An 18,496-nucleotide genomic window follows, 5' to 3' on the forward strand; every position below is an offset into this window, starting at 1 on the left:
TTCCTATACTTACACTGAGATCCATATAGAGTAAGATTTTTTTTTTTTAAATACAGATACTTGAGAACTTGTCTCACTAATTGATAGCTATTGACAGGCAATGCTTAATTTAGCCTGGTATTATCCAGACATGAGGTTAAACTATTCTTTTTATGCACCCTGAATCTTCCCATATCAGATATATACAGATATACAGATTCCACACCTATCACCTCATCAATGAGCAAAGTATGTCATGAACCATGGGCTCCATTAACCCCTCCCAAGTGGGACACTCCTGCCTTTGGGATTACACCCACTGACATTGCAGCCTTCATGTTCATGCTGAAGAACAAAGCATAATAACTTTTGCCTGGAAATCAGCAGGCTCAGTATCACTCTAACATCCCTGTACTTCTAGTTGGGAGTCAGTACTCCGTCGTGCTTCCTTTTGCTTTGTCTCTTTGTAGCTATATTTTATCTTGTCATCCAGTCCTTTAATGACTAGTTAGTCTGGTATATGATACATGGAGTATATGGTATTAGAGCCCTGATGTTCCATGACTGAATCATTTTCCCTTAACCCCTGATCAAGAGATAGAACACTTTGCCTGTTAAAGAGATGCCAGACTCACCCCTGCCAGGGTATCTCAGTTGGTCTGAGCATCATTGCACTATATACCAACATTGTGGATTCAATCCCTGGTCAGGACACCTATAAGAATCAATCAATGACCAAAACCGGTTTGGCTCAGTGAATAGAGCATCAGCCTTCGGACTGAAAGGTCCCGGGTTCGATTCTGGTCAAGGGCATGTACATTGGTTGCGGGCACATCCCCAGTGGGAGGTGTGCAGGAGGCAGCTTGTTGATGATTCTCTCGCATTGATGTTTCTAACTCTCTATCCCTCTCCTTTCCTCTCTGTAAAAAATCAATAAAATATATTTTTTTAAAAAGAATCAACCAATGAATGCATAAATAAGTGGAACAACAAATCAATGTTCTCTCTCTCTCTCTCTTTTTCTCTCTCTCCCTCATCAATACAATTTTAAAAAGATGCCAATCTCTATCACCTGCAAACCATTCTTTATTGATCCTTAGCTGAATACTCAAGACCCCAGATCTACCTTTATCCCTGTTTGACTTGGGTCTCTGGACACCTACCTAAATGGCATAATTTAAGTGTTCTCTTCCTTTTAGTAGGAGACCTCATTACCAGTGGACTATCTCGGGACATCTCACATTTTTCAAGTCCACAATTACTATACCTTAGGTCTACTAGAAGTGCTACTTACACCCTAGCCTAATTGATCATCACCACACACATCACTCATAGTATCTGCTTTCAGAATAAGTCACATTCTGTAGGCCTGGGTGACTAATGAGCAGTGAAACCAAATTCAGTTTTGAGAAGGGGTTATTATTATTTATTCTGGAACAACAATTATGCTGGGAAAACTAGGATGTGTAGTCATTTTACAAAGGATTGAACAAAGGGTAAGCATATGACAAACAAAAAAAAAAAAGCCAATTTATAGACTGGCCATCAACTTTAATCTGTGCTGTTTATTGGGAAGATGATTTCTTTAAAATAAAGAAAACAACATTCTTTTGAACCTATTTCCACAATCCTACGTAGTATATAATATTTATCTTCACCTCCCCTTTGCCAAAAAAAACTCCTTGATAATTTTCTACATTAGCAATTTTCAATTCTTCTCTTTTTATTTATCTTCAACACACCTCAGTCAGGTTTTCTCCCTGATATTTCACTAAATTTTTTTTCAAATTCACCAATGGTCTCAGTACTCATCTACAGATCCTATCAGCATTGTTTGGCACGGCTGACCATATGCTCTTCTTCTTTTGGCTACCAGGATTTCATACTCCCTGGTGTATCCTACCTCAATGATCACTCCTCAGTCTCCTCTGTTGGTGTCTTCTCTTGCCCCTTAAAGGATGGAGGGTTCCAAGGCTGCCTTTCTCTCTATCTGATTTCTATATATTACACTCAATCCCTTGGTGATTGTATCCAGTCTCATGGATTATACCACCTATATGCTGATGACTCTCATCTCAAATGTATATCCCCAGTTCAGAAAATTTCCCCAAACTTTAGACTCATAAAGGACATGTGAAACACAACACAGTCAAAACTCAGTTCCTTATCTTCCCTCCAAAAGCATATCCTTGCAGTCATCTCATTTCAGTTGGCAGCAACTCCACCCTCCAATAGCTCTGGTCAAAAAGTTTGAGTCATCCTTGACTCCTCTTTCCCAATCCCTACATCCAATCTGTCAGTAAATCTTATTGTTTCTGCCTTTAAAACCACCCAGAATCTGACCACTTCTCTCACCACCTCTATTCTTACCCACTATGGTCCAAGCACCATCATGTCTCTTCCAAGTTGCCACAATAATCTCCAAATTGATCTCACTGACTCAGTCCAATGTATTCCAATACAGCAATGTGATCAAGCCTTTTGCAATATATTACATGATTTTATTCCACAATAGCCCGACTTTCACTCAGAGTAAAAACCAAAGGACTAACACTCCACTCTCCAACCTCACCACTGACTACACCTGCTGTCACTATCAATGCTCCAGCCACATAGACTTCTTTGGCATTTCCTAAGTACAGTAGGCACACTTCTGCTTTTAGTGCTTGCACTGACTTTTTTCTGTGTGGAACATTCTTCCTCCAGGAGTGACATTCTGAGATGCACACTGCCTCTACACTCAGGCATCAACATCCAGGACTGCAGATTCACCACAGAGGAACCAATTTCCTTTCTTAAAGATGGTCCATAATTACCTGTTGTTTAATGAGTAATTTAGAGATAATCTCAACACCTATTTTTTATTTTTTTAAAGAGTTAGTTTATAAAGACAGTTCCCAATGCCAGTGCTCATGGAAGCATCAACTCCCAACACAGAATCACAATTAGTCTTTTTTTAGTGTAAGCAATGCCTACTTTCCTCTGGCTGTTTACAAATCAATGTAACTAGTCACCACAGAACACAACTGACTGTAGAAGAAAAATTGACTATATTAAAGCCAAAAGATACTGTAATTTCCATATTCTAAAGCTCACTCACATTGATCTTACAAAAGGCCTATGGGATCTCAATTTGTATACAATACCAACTCCAGGTCTCTCTTTCCTATTTAAGAAGCAGAGATACAAAGAGAAATAAAGAAATATAATGAGAAAGAGATATTGCTTGACAGCAAAGGAGAAAAAAGACCAGTATAAAAAACATTTTATCCACACATCACTGAATTCCTGCACTTTGATATTCAGAGTACTAGACAGAAATCACAGTGTTAACACACAACCCATTCAGGATGCTTTGTTTAAATTAAGCTGACAGATTCCTCTAATCTGCACCAGTTCCAAACCAGCTGCTAGGCACTGTGGGGGTTTGGGGAAGAGAAATTGGTGACATTGTAGATATAACACCAAAAACACAATCCATGAAAGAAGTAATTGATAAGCTGAACTTCATTAACATCCAAAACTTCTGCTCTGCAACATAGAGTATCAAGAGAATGAAAAGACAAGCCATAAATGGAGAAATATTTACAAAAGGTACATCTGATAAAAAGACAGTTACCCAATATATATAAACAACTCTTAAAACTCAATAATAAGAAATAAATAATCCAATTAAAAATGGGTCAAAGATCTTAAGAGATATAAAAAAAAGATATGCAAATGCAAAATAAGCATCTAAAAGATGTTCCACATCATGTCATCAGAGAAATGCAAATTAAAACAACAATAAGATACTACTACATACCTATTAGAATGACAAAATCTAGAAACCAGCAATTAATGTTAGTGAAAACTTGGAGCAACAAGAACTCTCTTTCATTCGTTGCTGGTAGGAATGCAAAATGGTACAGCCACTTTGGAAGATGGCAGTTTCTTACAAAACTAAACCTACTCATACAAACCAACACTCATGCTCCTTGGAATTTACCTAAAGGAGCTGAAAACGTATGCCCACAAGGAAACCTGCACACAGAGGTTTATAGCAGCTTTATTCTTAATGCCGAATGTCTTTGATTATGTATAAACTGTGGTACATCCAAACAATGGAATATTTGGTGCTCAAAAGAAATGAGCTATCAAGCCATGAAAAGATGTAACGCATAGTAGTAAGTGAAAGCAGCCAATCTAAAAAGTTTACATAATATGTGATTTTAACTTTATGACATTCTGGAAAAGATAAAACTATAAAGATGGTAAAAAAGTTAAAAATTCAGTGTTTGCCAGTAGTTGTGAGAGTGGAGAGAAGTGATAAATAAACTGAGCACAGAGTATTTTTAGGGCAGTGAAAATATGCTATATCAGCTATTTTCACTGGTATGTCACAAAAATTGTTTAAAAATGCAATATTGCTGTAAGTAAGAAAAATTCATCTACTTTCCCTTAGGTTATCAAATAAGAAAATGACAACAGCCATCTGGTACAAAATACTAGCCATCTGGTGTGAATGAATCAAAATGATACCTTTTTTTCTGTCAGATCAGCAAAAAACACTGTATATAGTTTGGTGTGCCACAGAATTTTAGTAATTAGGTTATATATGCCATGAGATGAAATAGGTTGAAAATTACTGTTCTATATAATACTATTACAATGGATATATATAATATTATATATTTGTCCAAATCCACAGAATGTACAATACCAAGAATGACTCTGACAGTAAACTATAGACTTTGGGTGCTGTAATGTATCAATGTAGTTCATCCTTGATTTAAAAAAAAAGAAAAGTACCTTTCTGATGGAGAATGTTTACAGTGGGGGAGGTATGCATGTATATGAGAAATCTCTGCATGTTCCTCAACTTTTGCTAACCTGAAACTGCTCTAAAAAAATAAAGTCTTTTAAAAAAAAAAAAAAAGCAGGAGTATCATAAAAGCTAGGGAGTCAATGGCAAATACCTTTACTCTTTAATTCTTTGAAAACATTCTGGTATTTTAACCTAGAACAAGAATTTATGGTTTAATGACCTTGAGTTTAATATTGAGAGATTAATATTAAAAGGGGTGAAAGAAGGCAATGACATATATAGTGTGATTTTAGAATGTCGTGCATCAAAATGGTGATTTTTTAAAAGTATATTTTTATTGACTTGAGAGAGAGGAAAGGAGAGAAACATTGATCTGCTGCCTCCTACACACCATCTACTGGGGATCAAGCCCACAACCTGGGTATATGCCCTGACCCAGAAACTAAGTGGCAACCTCTCAGCACTGGGAACAAAACAGCCTCCTAAGGGACACTAGCCAGAGCAAAATGGTAGCTTTTAAGTGTAGAAATGTAATAGTTCAGCACCATATAAAAACATTTCAAAGGATATTTGCCGTATCATTCTATAAAACTGAAACCATCATAAACCAGTTTCTAACCTATGGATAGTTCCTTGCACTGACCAGTGTGGCTCAATTGGATGAGCATCATCCTGTGCACCAAAAGGTCCCCGGTTTGATTCCTGCTCAGGTTACATGCCTGGGTTGCTAGTTCAATCCTGGATCAGGAAATGGACAGGAGGCAACTGATCTGTCCCTCTTCCTTCCTCTCACTCAAAAAAAAAAAAAAAAAAAAAAAGGCTCTTTTACTTAAACCTAAGGATATAATTTAAACTATTTTTAACAATGGCATAAAATTCCATAGTAATGATATACAAATTATCCAATTATTTCCTATTTATGGGCCATTCAGTTTTCTTTCCAAATATTCTCAACTACAACCACTACTACAATAGCTATCCTTTCACAACAATCCTTACCTACTCATGTTGTATTTCTACAGGGCAATAAACTAGCATTTAATGAGCACATACTGTGTGCCAAGCACTGTAATATCTTATTTGCGTTATCTGATTTATCCCTCCCAGCTACAGCATGAAGTAGGTACTATACTTATCCTTTTTTACAGAAGAATAACATAGATTCTGTGATGCCGAGCATCTCATCCTATAGCCACTGGCTATTTGATTTCTCTTTGCAAGAATTATCCTTTTTGCCTTTTTTTTCTGCTGGAACAACTATAAAGGTACTTTGCCCTTTTTCTTCACATGTCACAAACTGCCATTTTTATTTCTTTGTCAAATTTTGTCTGTAAGTTATCAATTCTGTAACTTTGCCATAAATAAAATTTCTCATATATTTAGTCAAATATCTTTTTTTTATAACTTCTATATTTTCTCTCTTGTTTAAAACTATTCCCTCCAGTACTAGATTTTACAATATTCTCTTAAATTTTCTTGTATTTTATTGTTTCATTTTTATATTTATATCTTTATATGCCAAGAAATAATGTTTATGTATTAGGTAGGAATATAACGTTATTTTTTTTTTAGATTAACTATACTTTGTCAGCACCTGTTATTAAATAAGTTGAACTTTGCAAATTATGTGAAATATCACCTTTGTTGCAATCATGGAACCCCCAATTGATTGACCCGCTGGCCAGTGACCTGGGCCTCCCTCTGTGGGGTGATCACGGGGTGATAATGGCCGGGCCCCCAACTAATCGCATTGCACCAACCTTGGCTGGCCTGGCACGATTGGGGTCATAGCGTGGTCCCAGATCATCATGAGGATACTCATTCGGCTGTTTGGTCGTTTGATCGATTTGCATATTATGCTTTTATTATATAGGATTCTTTTATTAATTCTCAACTGTTTACTTAAAGTCTCCTGAGTTTTACTCTTCAAAGATGTCATCTAAAATACTAGTAACTATTTTTCTTTTTTACATTTACAACAATTTTTAAATTTTTCTAGTCTTATATCATTATTTAACACTCCAGAAAAAGTATTGATAAATAATGGTGAGAGCAGACATCCCTATTTCGTTCCTGACCTGGCTGCTGGTTATTTCAACTACCTCATTTCCTACAAGCACATCCACCTTGTTCCTGTTATTCCATCAGGCCACGCATATTCCTGCCTCAGGCCTTCTGCACATACTATTATTATCTTCATCCCCAGATACAGGCATACCTTGTTTTATTGCTCTCCTTTTATTGTGCCTAACTTATGTTGGCATTTTTTTTAAATAAAATGAAGGCAAGTCCCTCCACCAGCAGGAAGATTGAGACTTGCTTTCTCGTTGTGGTATGGAACCAAACTTGCAATATCTCCAATATATACCTATATTTACATAGATTTCTTCTTTAAGTCAAATATCTTCTCAAATAAAAGCCACCTGAGTGGTCATCCCTCTGTAACACAGCACCTCCCTTTACCTTGCTATCCCTCTAAACTTCATCATTCTTCATAAATTTATTGTGATCTGACTTAGATATAGTGATGTACATACAGATTTGCTGATTGTCTCCCCAGTAGGGGATAAAATACTGTCTGTTCTGTTTGCTGCTATGCCCTCTATTTCTAGCACACCTATACAGTGCTAGAAGATGCTCAATGAATACTTGTACAAAAAATAAACTGAATGAATAGATAATCTTAATGAGCCTTTAGCACATCCTAGTTTTGTTCCTTAGTATTTTAGTGAAGAGTCATTGACATAGGACTACTGGGCAGGTGCCAAGCTCCCCTGAGGAGTTCTCAGGCTCCTGGGCAGCTCTGAAGTCCAGGTACTTATACTAGGTCTCTCCACTGCTATTATTTTGCCCTCCCATCCTGCAGAGGGGAGAATAAAGTTCTGAGGTCTTAAGAGTTAGAATCTCTGCACACATGCCTGTTCTGGCTTGGGTCTGGTCTGAAGAGACGTGAGGCACCAAAGGCTGGCTATGACAGATGTACAGCGCCCACCCCAATGGTACATAAAGAAAACACCATTTCAGGGCAAGTCTGTAAGGTGTTCCCTACTTAAACCCCAAGTTCCTTCTTCTAGAAATTCTGAAGCTGCTGTTTTAGGTGGTTGAACAGGATTTCTGAAGCATAAGTTTAGATGTCACCTTCCCAGAATTCCCTTAGGAACTGGATTTCATTCCACTGTATGTAAAATATAATTTAATTTACAAAATTCTATCAGTTACTAAACATTTGGGGAAAATAAGCCACAGCAAAGTGCACAACATGCTTAGATGTTTGTGAATATCTGGAAACAAAGACTCTATAATAGCTCAAATAGACTAGTAGTTCACTAAAGTTTTTCGGTTTTATCAATCAATGTATTTTCTAAGTAATTCCAAAAATCATGAAAACAACATTTAAATGTATTAAGTCATATATTCTCACCTGAAAAGGAGTTTGCTTATTTCTAACAGCAGGAGTGCTTTATCTATCTAGTCATTTCCCAAATTTTGCTGTAGGTCATTTTATATTATTCCTCTACTATTAAACATTACATCTGGCAAGGGAAAATGTCTTAACATTCATTATTTATTGTACATTCCTTGGAATGCTGTTGCTGTTTGCTCAGAGAGTGTCCCATGTCATTCCAGAGAGCAGAATCACCACATGTGGTGGTTGGAAAAAGCAATCACTGTGTCATCCCACAATCAGAAGAAAGACTATTTCCAACCCCCTACAGTGGGTTTCTTCAATTGCTCACGAGAATAAAAAGCAAGGAAAGCTACAATGAGTCACAGACTTATTCTTATTAGAACTCAGTTCTACCATTATAGATTTATAATTTTCAAAACCCTTCTCACATTATACTTTAGCTTGTTACCCCAAGTACAACACTTTTAGGTCCATAAACAGAAGATTTACTTCAAAGAGTTTTATGGTCATACACCTAAAACAAGGTTGCATTAATAACTGCAGATTAGAGTTCAGGTTACTTAAGTTTATATGTTTACAGGGCATCCAAAAATGAAAAGTGAAGTATTAATGAGCTAATAGGATTTTAAAGACATAATAGAAATAGACTTTTAGGACACAAAAACTTAGGTTAAATTTATGTAAACTGGAACACAAATACTTTTTCAAGAATTAGCTTATTTCATTCACTGGTTTGTTTATTTAATTAAATTAAAAAGTGATGACACTAAAGAGATTAAATAATCCTGATGCAATTTAAAATTTTGGTTAACTAGATGATTTTGAAGGGTCCACATGAATGTTCACAAGCAGTCCTCCTGAAGAGACTATAGGATTTAAATGACTAAACCCTGTATCTTGTTAAATTCTTTGTTATAATACAATTTACGTGGACAACATAAATAACTACATTGCCTTTCCTCAAGAAATTGAAATTATTTAAACAAACTAAACCAAACTTACATCTTTTATTTCACATAGACAATCTGGGATACATATTAAACACATTTGGAGCATTTTGTTAAATTATTTATAGTAACTAATTATAGTAACTAATATATCCAGATAAGTGTTAATTCACTCACTCTTATTACCTTTTCTGTAATTATTGTGACCTTTTTTTTTTTAAAAGACTAAGGACTAAGAGAAAGTCTCAATTTTATAAAGTTAGGAAAGAAAACAGAGAACAGGTTGACTCATTTGCCCAAGGTTATCCAGCAACTAGTGGAAAACCCAGGCTTGAGATCCCACCCTCTCCATGCCACTAAGCTCTGTGCACTAACCAGACCAGGCAGTTGGCCTTATAGCCTGGGGGCTACAAAAGCCAGGACAGAGCACTTCCTGGTAGCAAAATAAGGAAGCAGTATATCAGGTTATCCTTACAAAAGGCTAAAAGTGGGCATCTGCTATAGGAAATAACCAACAGCTCCAGCTGGAAGCTTTTCTCAACCATTCTCCAAAACAAGTTTAGTGAGCCAAGCAAATTCAACTTCTTACTATATATTTCTGGTGAGTGACTTTAGGGAGACAATTGGTAAAATGAAGAAAAGGAGACTAGTCATGACTCACGCCTACACATACTTGTCAAAAGACCCAACACCATCCATGCACACCAACAACCATCTTCATTTTGATTACCAGGCCAAAACGAGATTTAAATTGACCCTACTTGTGTAGCCCTGGCTTGATAAGATGGCTCCCGGCTTTGGTCCAACAAGACGATACATGTTCTTTCTCAAGATTAATAGTCATGGAAGTTTCAACAAGCCTCCCTTCCCCAAGGGTGAAACTGTTACAGACCACAATTTACTTGAGAGATTTTGGTTTTTAACAACCTTTCCTTGTAAAACAAGAACCCTCTCATTGAATGTCTTTATATGCAACATATTATTGGACTAAATAGTTCAGAACAGCCACACATTTTAAAAATTACTTCATGGAAAAAAATAAATCAGACTATATGGTGGAATGTTGTTATCATGGTCACTAAAGAACTACTTGTCCTAAAACAGACTCCACAAAAACTGTCACTACCATAGGGTCTGGCAAAATCTACCAGCTAAGCCTGAATTTATAGTAAGGTCAATACATATTTCAATAACTTAATATTTAGATTAAGAGTAAACAATACTCCATTTACAAAAGTGTCATTGATAAATGACAGATAATCTAATAAAGCATAGTTAACATTATCCTAGCAAAGGAAATGGCTAAGTAGGTGGTAATGGATAAAACAATGCTAGTAACAAAGGTTTTTTTAAAAAGGTTGTAACAACCTTTTTTGCCCCAAATCTTTTCTCTATAAAGAATTAAACAATATGGGCAAATATGGAGAAAACTAAAGTGCTGTATGTTGATATGAAGGGAAAATGTTGATGAAATTTTTGTGAACTAAAAGTTTTGACAAAGATACAGTGTTTCACAGATGCAAAATATCCTCACAAGTTCATTTGGTGGTTGATCAAAAGACAAAACTATCTAAATGCTCTTCTAAGAGAAGAATATTCACTCAAGTATTATTCCCAATATTATGCATTCTACTACACCCTATATTGTATAGCTGGTTGTTCCATGAAGGTGGTTTCTTTTCTGATTTCTTTTTTTAATATGGAATGCTTCATGAATTTGTGTGTCATCCTTGTGCAGCGGCCATGCTAATCTTCTCTGTATCATTCAAATTTTAGTATATATGCTGCCAAAGCAAGTACTAACGGTAATGTGTTGGTTTTGTTTGTTGTTGTTGTTTTTTTAAACACAACAATTTTAATTTATTTTGTAAGGACATCACACACTCAACACCCTTTCTATTAGTTTTTATCTAAAAGATCCATGACATATATAATATAGCTTCTGATTAACATATCCAATGACATGAAACTCGCTACTTTTTCAGGTATTCCAGAACTGAAACATAAATAGATCTTCTTCTTCTAGGTCATGACAGAGCTGACCTCTGAGGAGAAAACAAGTCCTACTGAGCATTTGACTAACTGGCAATATCTCAAGTATCATTTCAAGTTATTTGAAGTTAAAAAGGTCATTGACCAATGAGAGTATGTCCAGAGAATATCGGGATAGGAGGAATTTGGAAATCAAAAGATTTAGTAACAGTTGAAAAGACTGAATGGAATATTTAACCTAAAGATGAGAAGATTACAATGAAGCTTGGAAGGTATCCAAATATTTTAAGACAAGTCTTATAGAAGTAAATACAAACATGGTCTTTTAAAAGGAAAAATCAGAATCAAAAGGTGGAAGTTATAGAAAAGCAAATTTTAGCTACAACCTTTCTAACAACTATAATAGAACTGCACAACATGAGAACTGGCTACCTTACTTCAGAGGAAGGCTCTACTGGGAACTAGATGACCGTCAGAGTGTTACAACACAGTGCCCAGGGAACCAAACCTGGGGACTTCCAAAGTCCGTTCACTTTTGGTTACTTCTCTTTTTCCCTACAGAATCTTGAGCAAAACAACCAATCCCTTTGCTTCTTAAGTTGTAAAGCTGTGGTAATACAGCAGCATTGTAATTTTACTAGAGGCCCGATGCACAAAATTTATGAATGAAGAGGAGGGGGGGGTCCCTCAGCCCAGCCTGCACCCTCTTGCACCCTCTGCACCCACTGGCTCCTAACCACTCATCTGCCTGCCTGTCTGATCACCTCTAACCCCTCTGCCTGCTTGCCTGATCGCCTCTAACTCCTCTGCCTGTCTGCCTGATCACCCCTAAACACTCACCTGCCTGCCTCATCACCCCTAACGACTAACCTGTCTGCCTCATTGCCCCTAATCACCACTGCATAGACCCCCACTGCCACAGTATCAACCGGAAAGATGTCTGGAATTATATGTCCAAAAGATCGTTCGGCTGTCCAGTCTAATTAGCATATTTTGCTTTTATTATTATAGACTAGAGGCCTGGTGCACGAAATTCATGCATAGTCCCTCAGCCAGACCTGTACATTCTCCAATGTGGGATCCCTCAGGGGATGTCCAACTGCCTGGTTCAGACCCGATCCTGCAGTTGGACCAGCATTCAGACATCCCTCTCACAATCAGGAACTGCTGACTCCTAACTGCTTGCCTGCCTGCTTGCTTGATTGTTCCTAACTGCTTCTGTCCGACAGCCTGATTACCCACAACTGCCCTCCCCTGCAGGCCTGGTCGCCCCTAACTGCCCTCCTTTGCAGGCCTAGTCACCCCAAATGCCCTCCCCTGCAAGCCTGGTCCCTTCCAACTACCCTCCCCTACAAGCCTGGTCACACCCGAGTGCCCTCCCCAGCTGGCCTGATGGCCCACAACTGCCATTCCCTGCCAGCCTGGTCACACCCTACTGCCCTCTCCTGCCAGACTGGTTGCCCCCAACTGCCGTCCCCTGAAGCCTGATCCCCCATAACTGCCCTCTCCTGCTGGCCTGATCACCCCCAATTACCCTACCCTGCTGGCCTGTTTGCCCCCCCACAGCACCCCACACCCCCTGCTGGCCTGATTGCCCATAACTGCACTCCCCTGCCAGCCATCTTGTTGTGGCCATTCTGTGATGATGGGAGGGTGCTATGCAATGGCACGAAGACAATCTAGGCTTTTATTAGCATAGATGGTGGTATAAGAGAAGAGGACAAATATCTTAGAGAGATAATGAAGCATTGAACAGCCTGATGCCTGTGGCAGATAGCAAATGATCTAATTCAAATGCATACAAAACAGAACGGTATTGAAGATCTTTGTAATGTACAGGATGGAAGGACAAAGCCCCATGAAAGCCTTTGGAGCCATTAGAGAAGAAAAAGCATAAAAGTCCCATGAGCAAAGTAGGGATAAAGATTACCCATAAGTCTAACTCCCAAAGAGCAGCTTAGCTACGGGAAAATCTGGCTCTAATTCCTATTTGTGAAATCTTTTCAACTGCCAATGTTTTCAGTCACATGGGAAATGAGCTTGTCAGGCTTTCTTAAAATTCCATTCTTCAAAAATAATCCTCTCTTCCCTAGAGAGACTAATTAAAAACAAAAATCCCTATTTCCAACCATTTCCTTTTGGTCAGAAACACCAATGAGAAACTAGATGTTCAGATAAAAGGCTACTTAGCAGATTAGTCAAAACGCACCCCACCCTTTGGCACCACCAACCCAACCTGCTCTAGAAGAGTGTAACCACACTGGAAGACAACAAACACTTCTCAAGTGATTCACACCAAGAAGATCAATAGTCCCAAGCCCCAGCACAGGGACTTTTAGTATTGTTACTATAAAATATGCCACACCTCAACCTTAATGTCTCAAACTATAAAAATGTAGGATTAATCTCTCCCCAATTTTTCCTCTACCAATCCACTTACAGTTTGGAAAATGTCAGAGGGAGTTCATGCAAAATAGTATCAGTTCCATGATTAAAAGAACTAAAGAATAATAAGAGCCAAGAAGAAAGGGTCATTTTATTAGTTTCCAAGTGTGACATGTGAATCAGAAATTAATAGAAAAAAATGCTCTAACAAAAATAGCTACATAATATTATTAGTAATGTTAATGTAACCAAAGGAAAATTAATTATTAGAAGCAAATAATTAACTGGTACCCTGCAGCTTTTAGAGAGAATGTCAGCAAGAACTCATTTATTTAGCACTATAGGGGTTGAGTTATTCAACATATTTCAGAGTTCACCCTTCTCGTACCTTTAAGCAATAATATTGTATTTCAAGCTAGTATACAGAACAGAAATTAATCTATTCATGGTGACAGGTAGAATTTGAAATTAAATACCAATTATAATACCATTGGATCAAAGAAGAAGTCAACCTTGTTTCTACATTAAATCGCTAAAAACAGCTGTAATTTTTTGAAAATATTCATATGCATTTTTTATTGTTTGTTTTTTATTTTATTTTCTTATAGAGTGCCTTTTTCTCAGGCTATAAATATATCAGCTTTAGTCTTGCCAATATCCTTATCTCTGTTAACATAACTTTCCCCCATCTTCTAAAGTGCTGTTTCTAAATCTAATAATGTGAGATATAGCACTATGTAAAGAAGTTTTTTAGCCAAGGCTGGTTTGGCTCAATGGGTAGAGTGTCGGCTTGGGGACTGAAGGGTCCCAGGTTCGATTCCGGTCAAGGGCATGTACCATGGTTGCGGGCATATCCCCAGTAGGGGTTCTGCAAGAGGCAGCTGATCGATGACTCTCTCTCATCGATGTTTCTAACTCTCTATCTCTCTTCCTTCCTCTCTGTACAAAATCAATAAAATATATATTTTTTTTTAAAAGAAGTTTTTTAGAATTCTATGCAAAGCAAAAGTTGAAGAGATATAATTAAGGGCCTCATAGACTCTCCTACAGAATTCTTGTTTGTGTTCTTTTATACATGGGTTTTATGGCAACCACCTCAGCTACTAAGAATCCTATTCTATAATACCTGCTTCAATACTCAGCCGCAACCTGAAAAAAATAAGATTCTAAGAAACTTAATCTCTGATAAGTTCATATGTTACAACACAAGAAACAAATTTTTTTTTAAATCTACTATATGCCGCTACACATTCTAGTAGTTGTGAAGATACAGATACAAAAGGCAGGGTCTACTGAAAGAACTAACCTAGGACATTAAGACAACATGAAGGGAAACCTGCTCTGAGTGAGTTATGTGCAAAGTGCCTGCCCTGCAAACACTGAGAAAACAATGCCAGTGCAGACTTTGAAGGCAGGTCAGAGAAAGCTTCCTGGAGGGAAATACTGTAAACTGAGTGTTAAAAGACTACACAGATCTCAGGTCCATCCAAAAAGAAGGAGCAGATAAGCCAGCATGTGCCAAGGCACTACAGTAACAAAGAACCACAAATAGTATTGTATAACTAGACTACCACAAATGTGTGGAGAAAATGGCAAAAAATGAAATGCGATAGTAGACGTGCATCAGATAATGGAGGACCAAATATTCCATCTAATAAAAGAGTAACATGCAAATTAAAAATCACTCCACTACACCAATAAGAAGCTAATATGCAAATAAACCTAACCAAGATGGCTACAGCCACAGAGAGCAGGAGGAAAGCTTGGGTTTCCCAGGCAATGGAGGAAAACAAGCTTTCCGCCTGCCCTTGCTGGCTTAGGCCTCCACTCAAGGCTATAAAGTTTCAATGATAGAAGATACATAAATCTAAACAGAAATGGTGTCAGCCATGGTGCTGGAAAGAGGAGGAGGCTAGGGTTGCCCCCTGGCAATGAAGAAGCCAAGCTTTCTGCACAACCTGACCAGCCCAGGCCTCCGCTTAAGGCTACAGAGTTTCAATTGTAGAAGATAAATAAACCCCAGATACCAGGGCTTCCACTTGGGTCACCAAGGGGTGTGGCCAGCCTGCAAACCACCACAGGCACTTCGCCCAGGCAACCCCATGTCCCAAGGGAACCCCCACCCTGATCCGGGACATCCTTCAGGGCAAACCAGCCGGCCCCCACCCATGCACCAGGCCTCTATCCTATCTAATAAAAGAGTAATATGCAGATTGACCATCACTCCAACACACAAGATGGCCACCCCAATGTGGTCAAAGATCCTGCCCCCATGTGGACACAAGATGGCCACCACAAAGATGGCCAGCAGAAGAGGGAAGCTGGGGGCAAACAGGCTGGCAGGGGACCATTTAGGCATCAATCAGGCTGGCAGTTAGGTATAAATAAGGCTGGGGGTGAGGGAACAGCGTAGATCACATGTGTCAAAAACAAGGCCCGCGGGCCAAATCCGTCCCGCCAGGCCTTGCAATGTGGCCCGCACCGCGCTGTCATCACTGCACTCCACTGCATTTCCATCACAATGACAGTTTATGACTGTTCAGTAAACCATTCGGCCCGCGATTTAGGCTGGATTTTAGATTTTGGCCCCTTCTCTGATTGAGTTCGACACCCCTAGCGTAGATAATAGCAAACAAATATGGAAAGTTAAAAAGGCATATGCCAGAGGTGTTATTTTTTTAAAAAGCCATAAAACTTGGCTAATAGATGTCTGTTCTACTTACAAAATTGGCTCAATAATTTACCATTTGAAAAAGAAGATTAAGCTAGCAAAAAGAGCCCTAGGTATGATCAGGCTGGCTGGTAGAAGCGGTTAGGGGAAATCAAGAAGGCAGGCAGGCAAGCAGTTTGGAGCCAGCAGTCCCAAATTGGAGAGGGTGCAGGCAGGGCTAAGGGACACCCTCCCATCCCGTGCATGAATTTCATGCACCGGGCCTCTAGTATAATAATAAGATTTTACATTTTGTCTTGAGAACAATCCAAAACCATCGGCAGAACTGAACTATAAGTATAGGAATCCAGTTCTTCAGTTTATAAAACATTACTTTGACAAGAAGGAAAGTCTTAAAAGGAGCAAGAGGACACTATGTCCTAAGTAATCACTATGGCTTGACTAAAACAACAAATGGTTCAAGAGGTTCTGCAGGTGGTTCAGTATAAATCAAAATAGGTTTAAACCTGGGGGTGAGGGAACAGCGTAGATAATAGCAACTATGGAAAGTTAAAAAGGCATATGCCAGAGGTGTTATTTAAAAAAAAAAAAAAAAAAAGTCATAAAACTTGGCTAATAGATGTCTGTTCTACTTACAAAATTGATCAATAATTTTCCATTTGAAAAAGAAGATTATGCTAGCAAAATGAGCCCTAACTGATTTGGCTCAGTGGATAAAGCATGGGCCTGAGGACTGAAGGGTCCCATTATCGATTCCTGTCAAGAGCACATGCGCAGGAGGAGGTAAGATGGCGGAAGAATAGAAGGGCGGATTCTGAGCCCTCTCCCGAAGCAGAAAGAGAGAGCAACTGAGGGTCTTGTGCTGTGAGTGTTTATTAGCAAGCTGGGAGACAGTGAACACCAGAAGAAACTGCTGGGGGGCCGCTGACAGAGGTGCCCCTCACAGGGAAGCACCCACGCGGGCTACGTCACTGCCTGGAGCTACCTACTGGCTTGGACAGGAAACCTCGCCATCTTGAGAGGAAGATAGGATGGTGTCAGAGGCCTGAATATCCACAGCCGCAGTGACCACCAAGCATCTGTGACCCCCAGAATGCGGATCCCAGTCGGCGCGAACACCTGGCCGCACTAGAGTGCCCCACTGCTCTGCAAAAAGGTCAGATTTCGTGGGGAGAGGGTGGAGAGTGCTGACGGCAAAGACAGCCTGTACGCACAGAGCACGCAGAAGCTGGAGGACAGGGGCGGTGATTACAAGTAGAAGCCCCCGCTGCTGGGCGGGTGTCACCTGTGAAAGTGGACGGGGCTCCTAACAGGGGATATATCTAAATAGCAACACATTTGGATCTGGCTCGGAAGGATATCGGAGAGTTGTGGGAGACTGCAGTTGCTCGGACCTGCCCCCTCGAACCTCCGTAGTTCCTGCTTCAGAGAGGACAAAAAAAAAAAAAAAAAAAAAAAGCTGGAGAGGCTCTAGAGCAGGGGTCTTCAAACTACGGCCCGCGGGCCACATGCAGCCCGCAGAGGAGTCTGATCCGGCCCACCAGGTTTTTAGGGCAGTGAGCGCAGCCGAGGTGTTACAGTAGGAATTAGTAGTTCATATAGTCCGGCCCTCCAGCTCTCTGAGGGACCGTGATCTGGCCCCCACTTTAAAAAGTTTGAGGACCCCTGCTCTAGAGTCTGGGAAGTCAACCTAGAAACACTGCAACCAGAGGCTAATTCACAAATTGACTCTAGTGTAATAAAAACAAAGCAAAACCTGCCTAAAAATAAGGACTGGATCATAACAATAGAGGAAGCGAATGACCTTCATTACTGCAAATTTTATTTAAATTTTATTATTATTTTTTTAATTTTTGTTTTTTATTTTTGTTTTCATTATTTGCAACGTTTACTCAAGAAACTATTTTTTTTTCTTTTTCCTCACTTGATTTTATCTTTATAATTATTACATTGTATATGTAATCAACATTATTACTACTAATAATTTACCTTTTTCATCTTATTTTTTTGTTTATTTTTATTATTTTTATTTCATTTGATTATATATATTTTTTTTTATTTCAGGATTACTGTTCCACAGTCTTTATCTATCTTTCCTTCTCCAACGCTTTATTCTATATCTCAACCCTACCTTTATGCCTTCACCCTCTTTCCGATCTTTTCCTTTGGTACCCCGTTTATCTTAACCCTTTCCTGCTCTAGATTTTCCCCATTCCTTCTGTCTACCCCTTCCTAAAATTTCACCCTACTTGTATATATCTAATTTCCAACTACCTGCTCCAAACCCATTCACACCTCCCTCGCAA

General features: G+C 38.8%; 1 protein-coding gene and 1 non-coding gene across 5 annotated transcripts in view; both read right to left on the reverse strand.

Annotated features, from left to right (window-relative positions):
* The window catches only part of BCKDHB (branched chain keto acid dehydrogenase E1 subunit beta), a 193,443-nt gene that overhangs the window by 86,642 nt on the left and 88,305 nt on the right, over window positions 1-18,496 (reverse strand). Inside the window, exon 9 of one of the 4 annotated variants that reach the window (XM_036413225.2) lies at window positions 14,636-14,668. The exons of the other annotated variants lie outside the window; for them this stretch is intronic. Within the exon in view, the coding sequence (XP_036269118.1) occupies window positions 14,651-14,668 (18 nt within the window). The 3' untranslated portion in view covers window positions 14,636-14,650. Of the gene's footprint in view, window positions 1-14,635; window positions 14,669-18,496 lie in introns of those variants that run through there. 4 annotated transcript variants of the gene reach the window in all.
* On the reverse strand, window positions 10,836-10,938 carry LOC118706276. The gene has a single exon (XR_004983981.1). It is a non-coding gene; the product is annotated as a U6 spliceosomal RNA (small nuclear RNA).

This window comes from Pipistrellus kuhlii, unplaced genomic scaffold (assembly GCF_014108245.1).
Source record: "Pipistrellus kuhlii isolate mPipKuh1 unplaced genomic scaffold, mPipKuh1.p scaffold_m20_p_5, whole genome shotgun sequence".
Lineage (NCBI taxonomy): Eukaryota > Metazoa > Chordata > Mammalia > Chiroptera > Vespertilionidae > Pipistrellus > Pipistrellus kuhlii.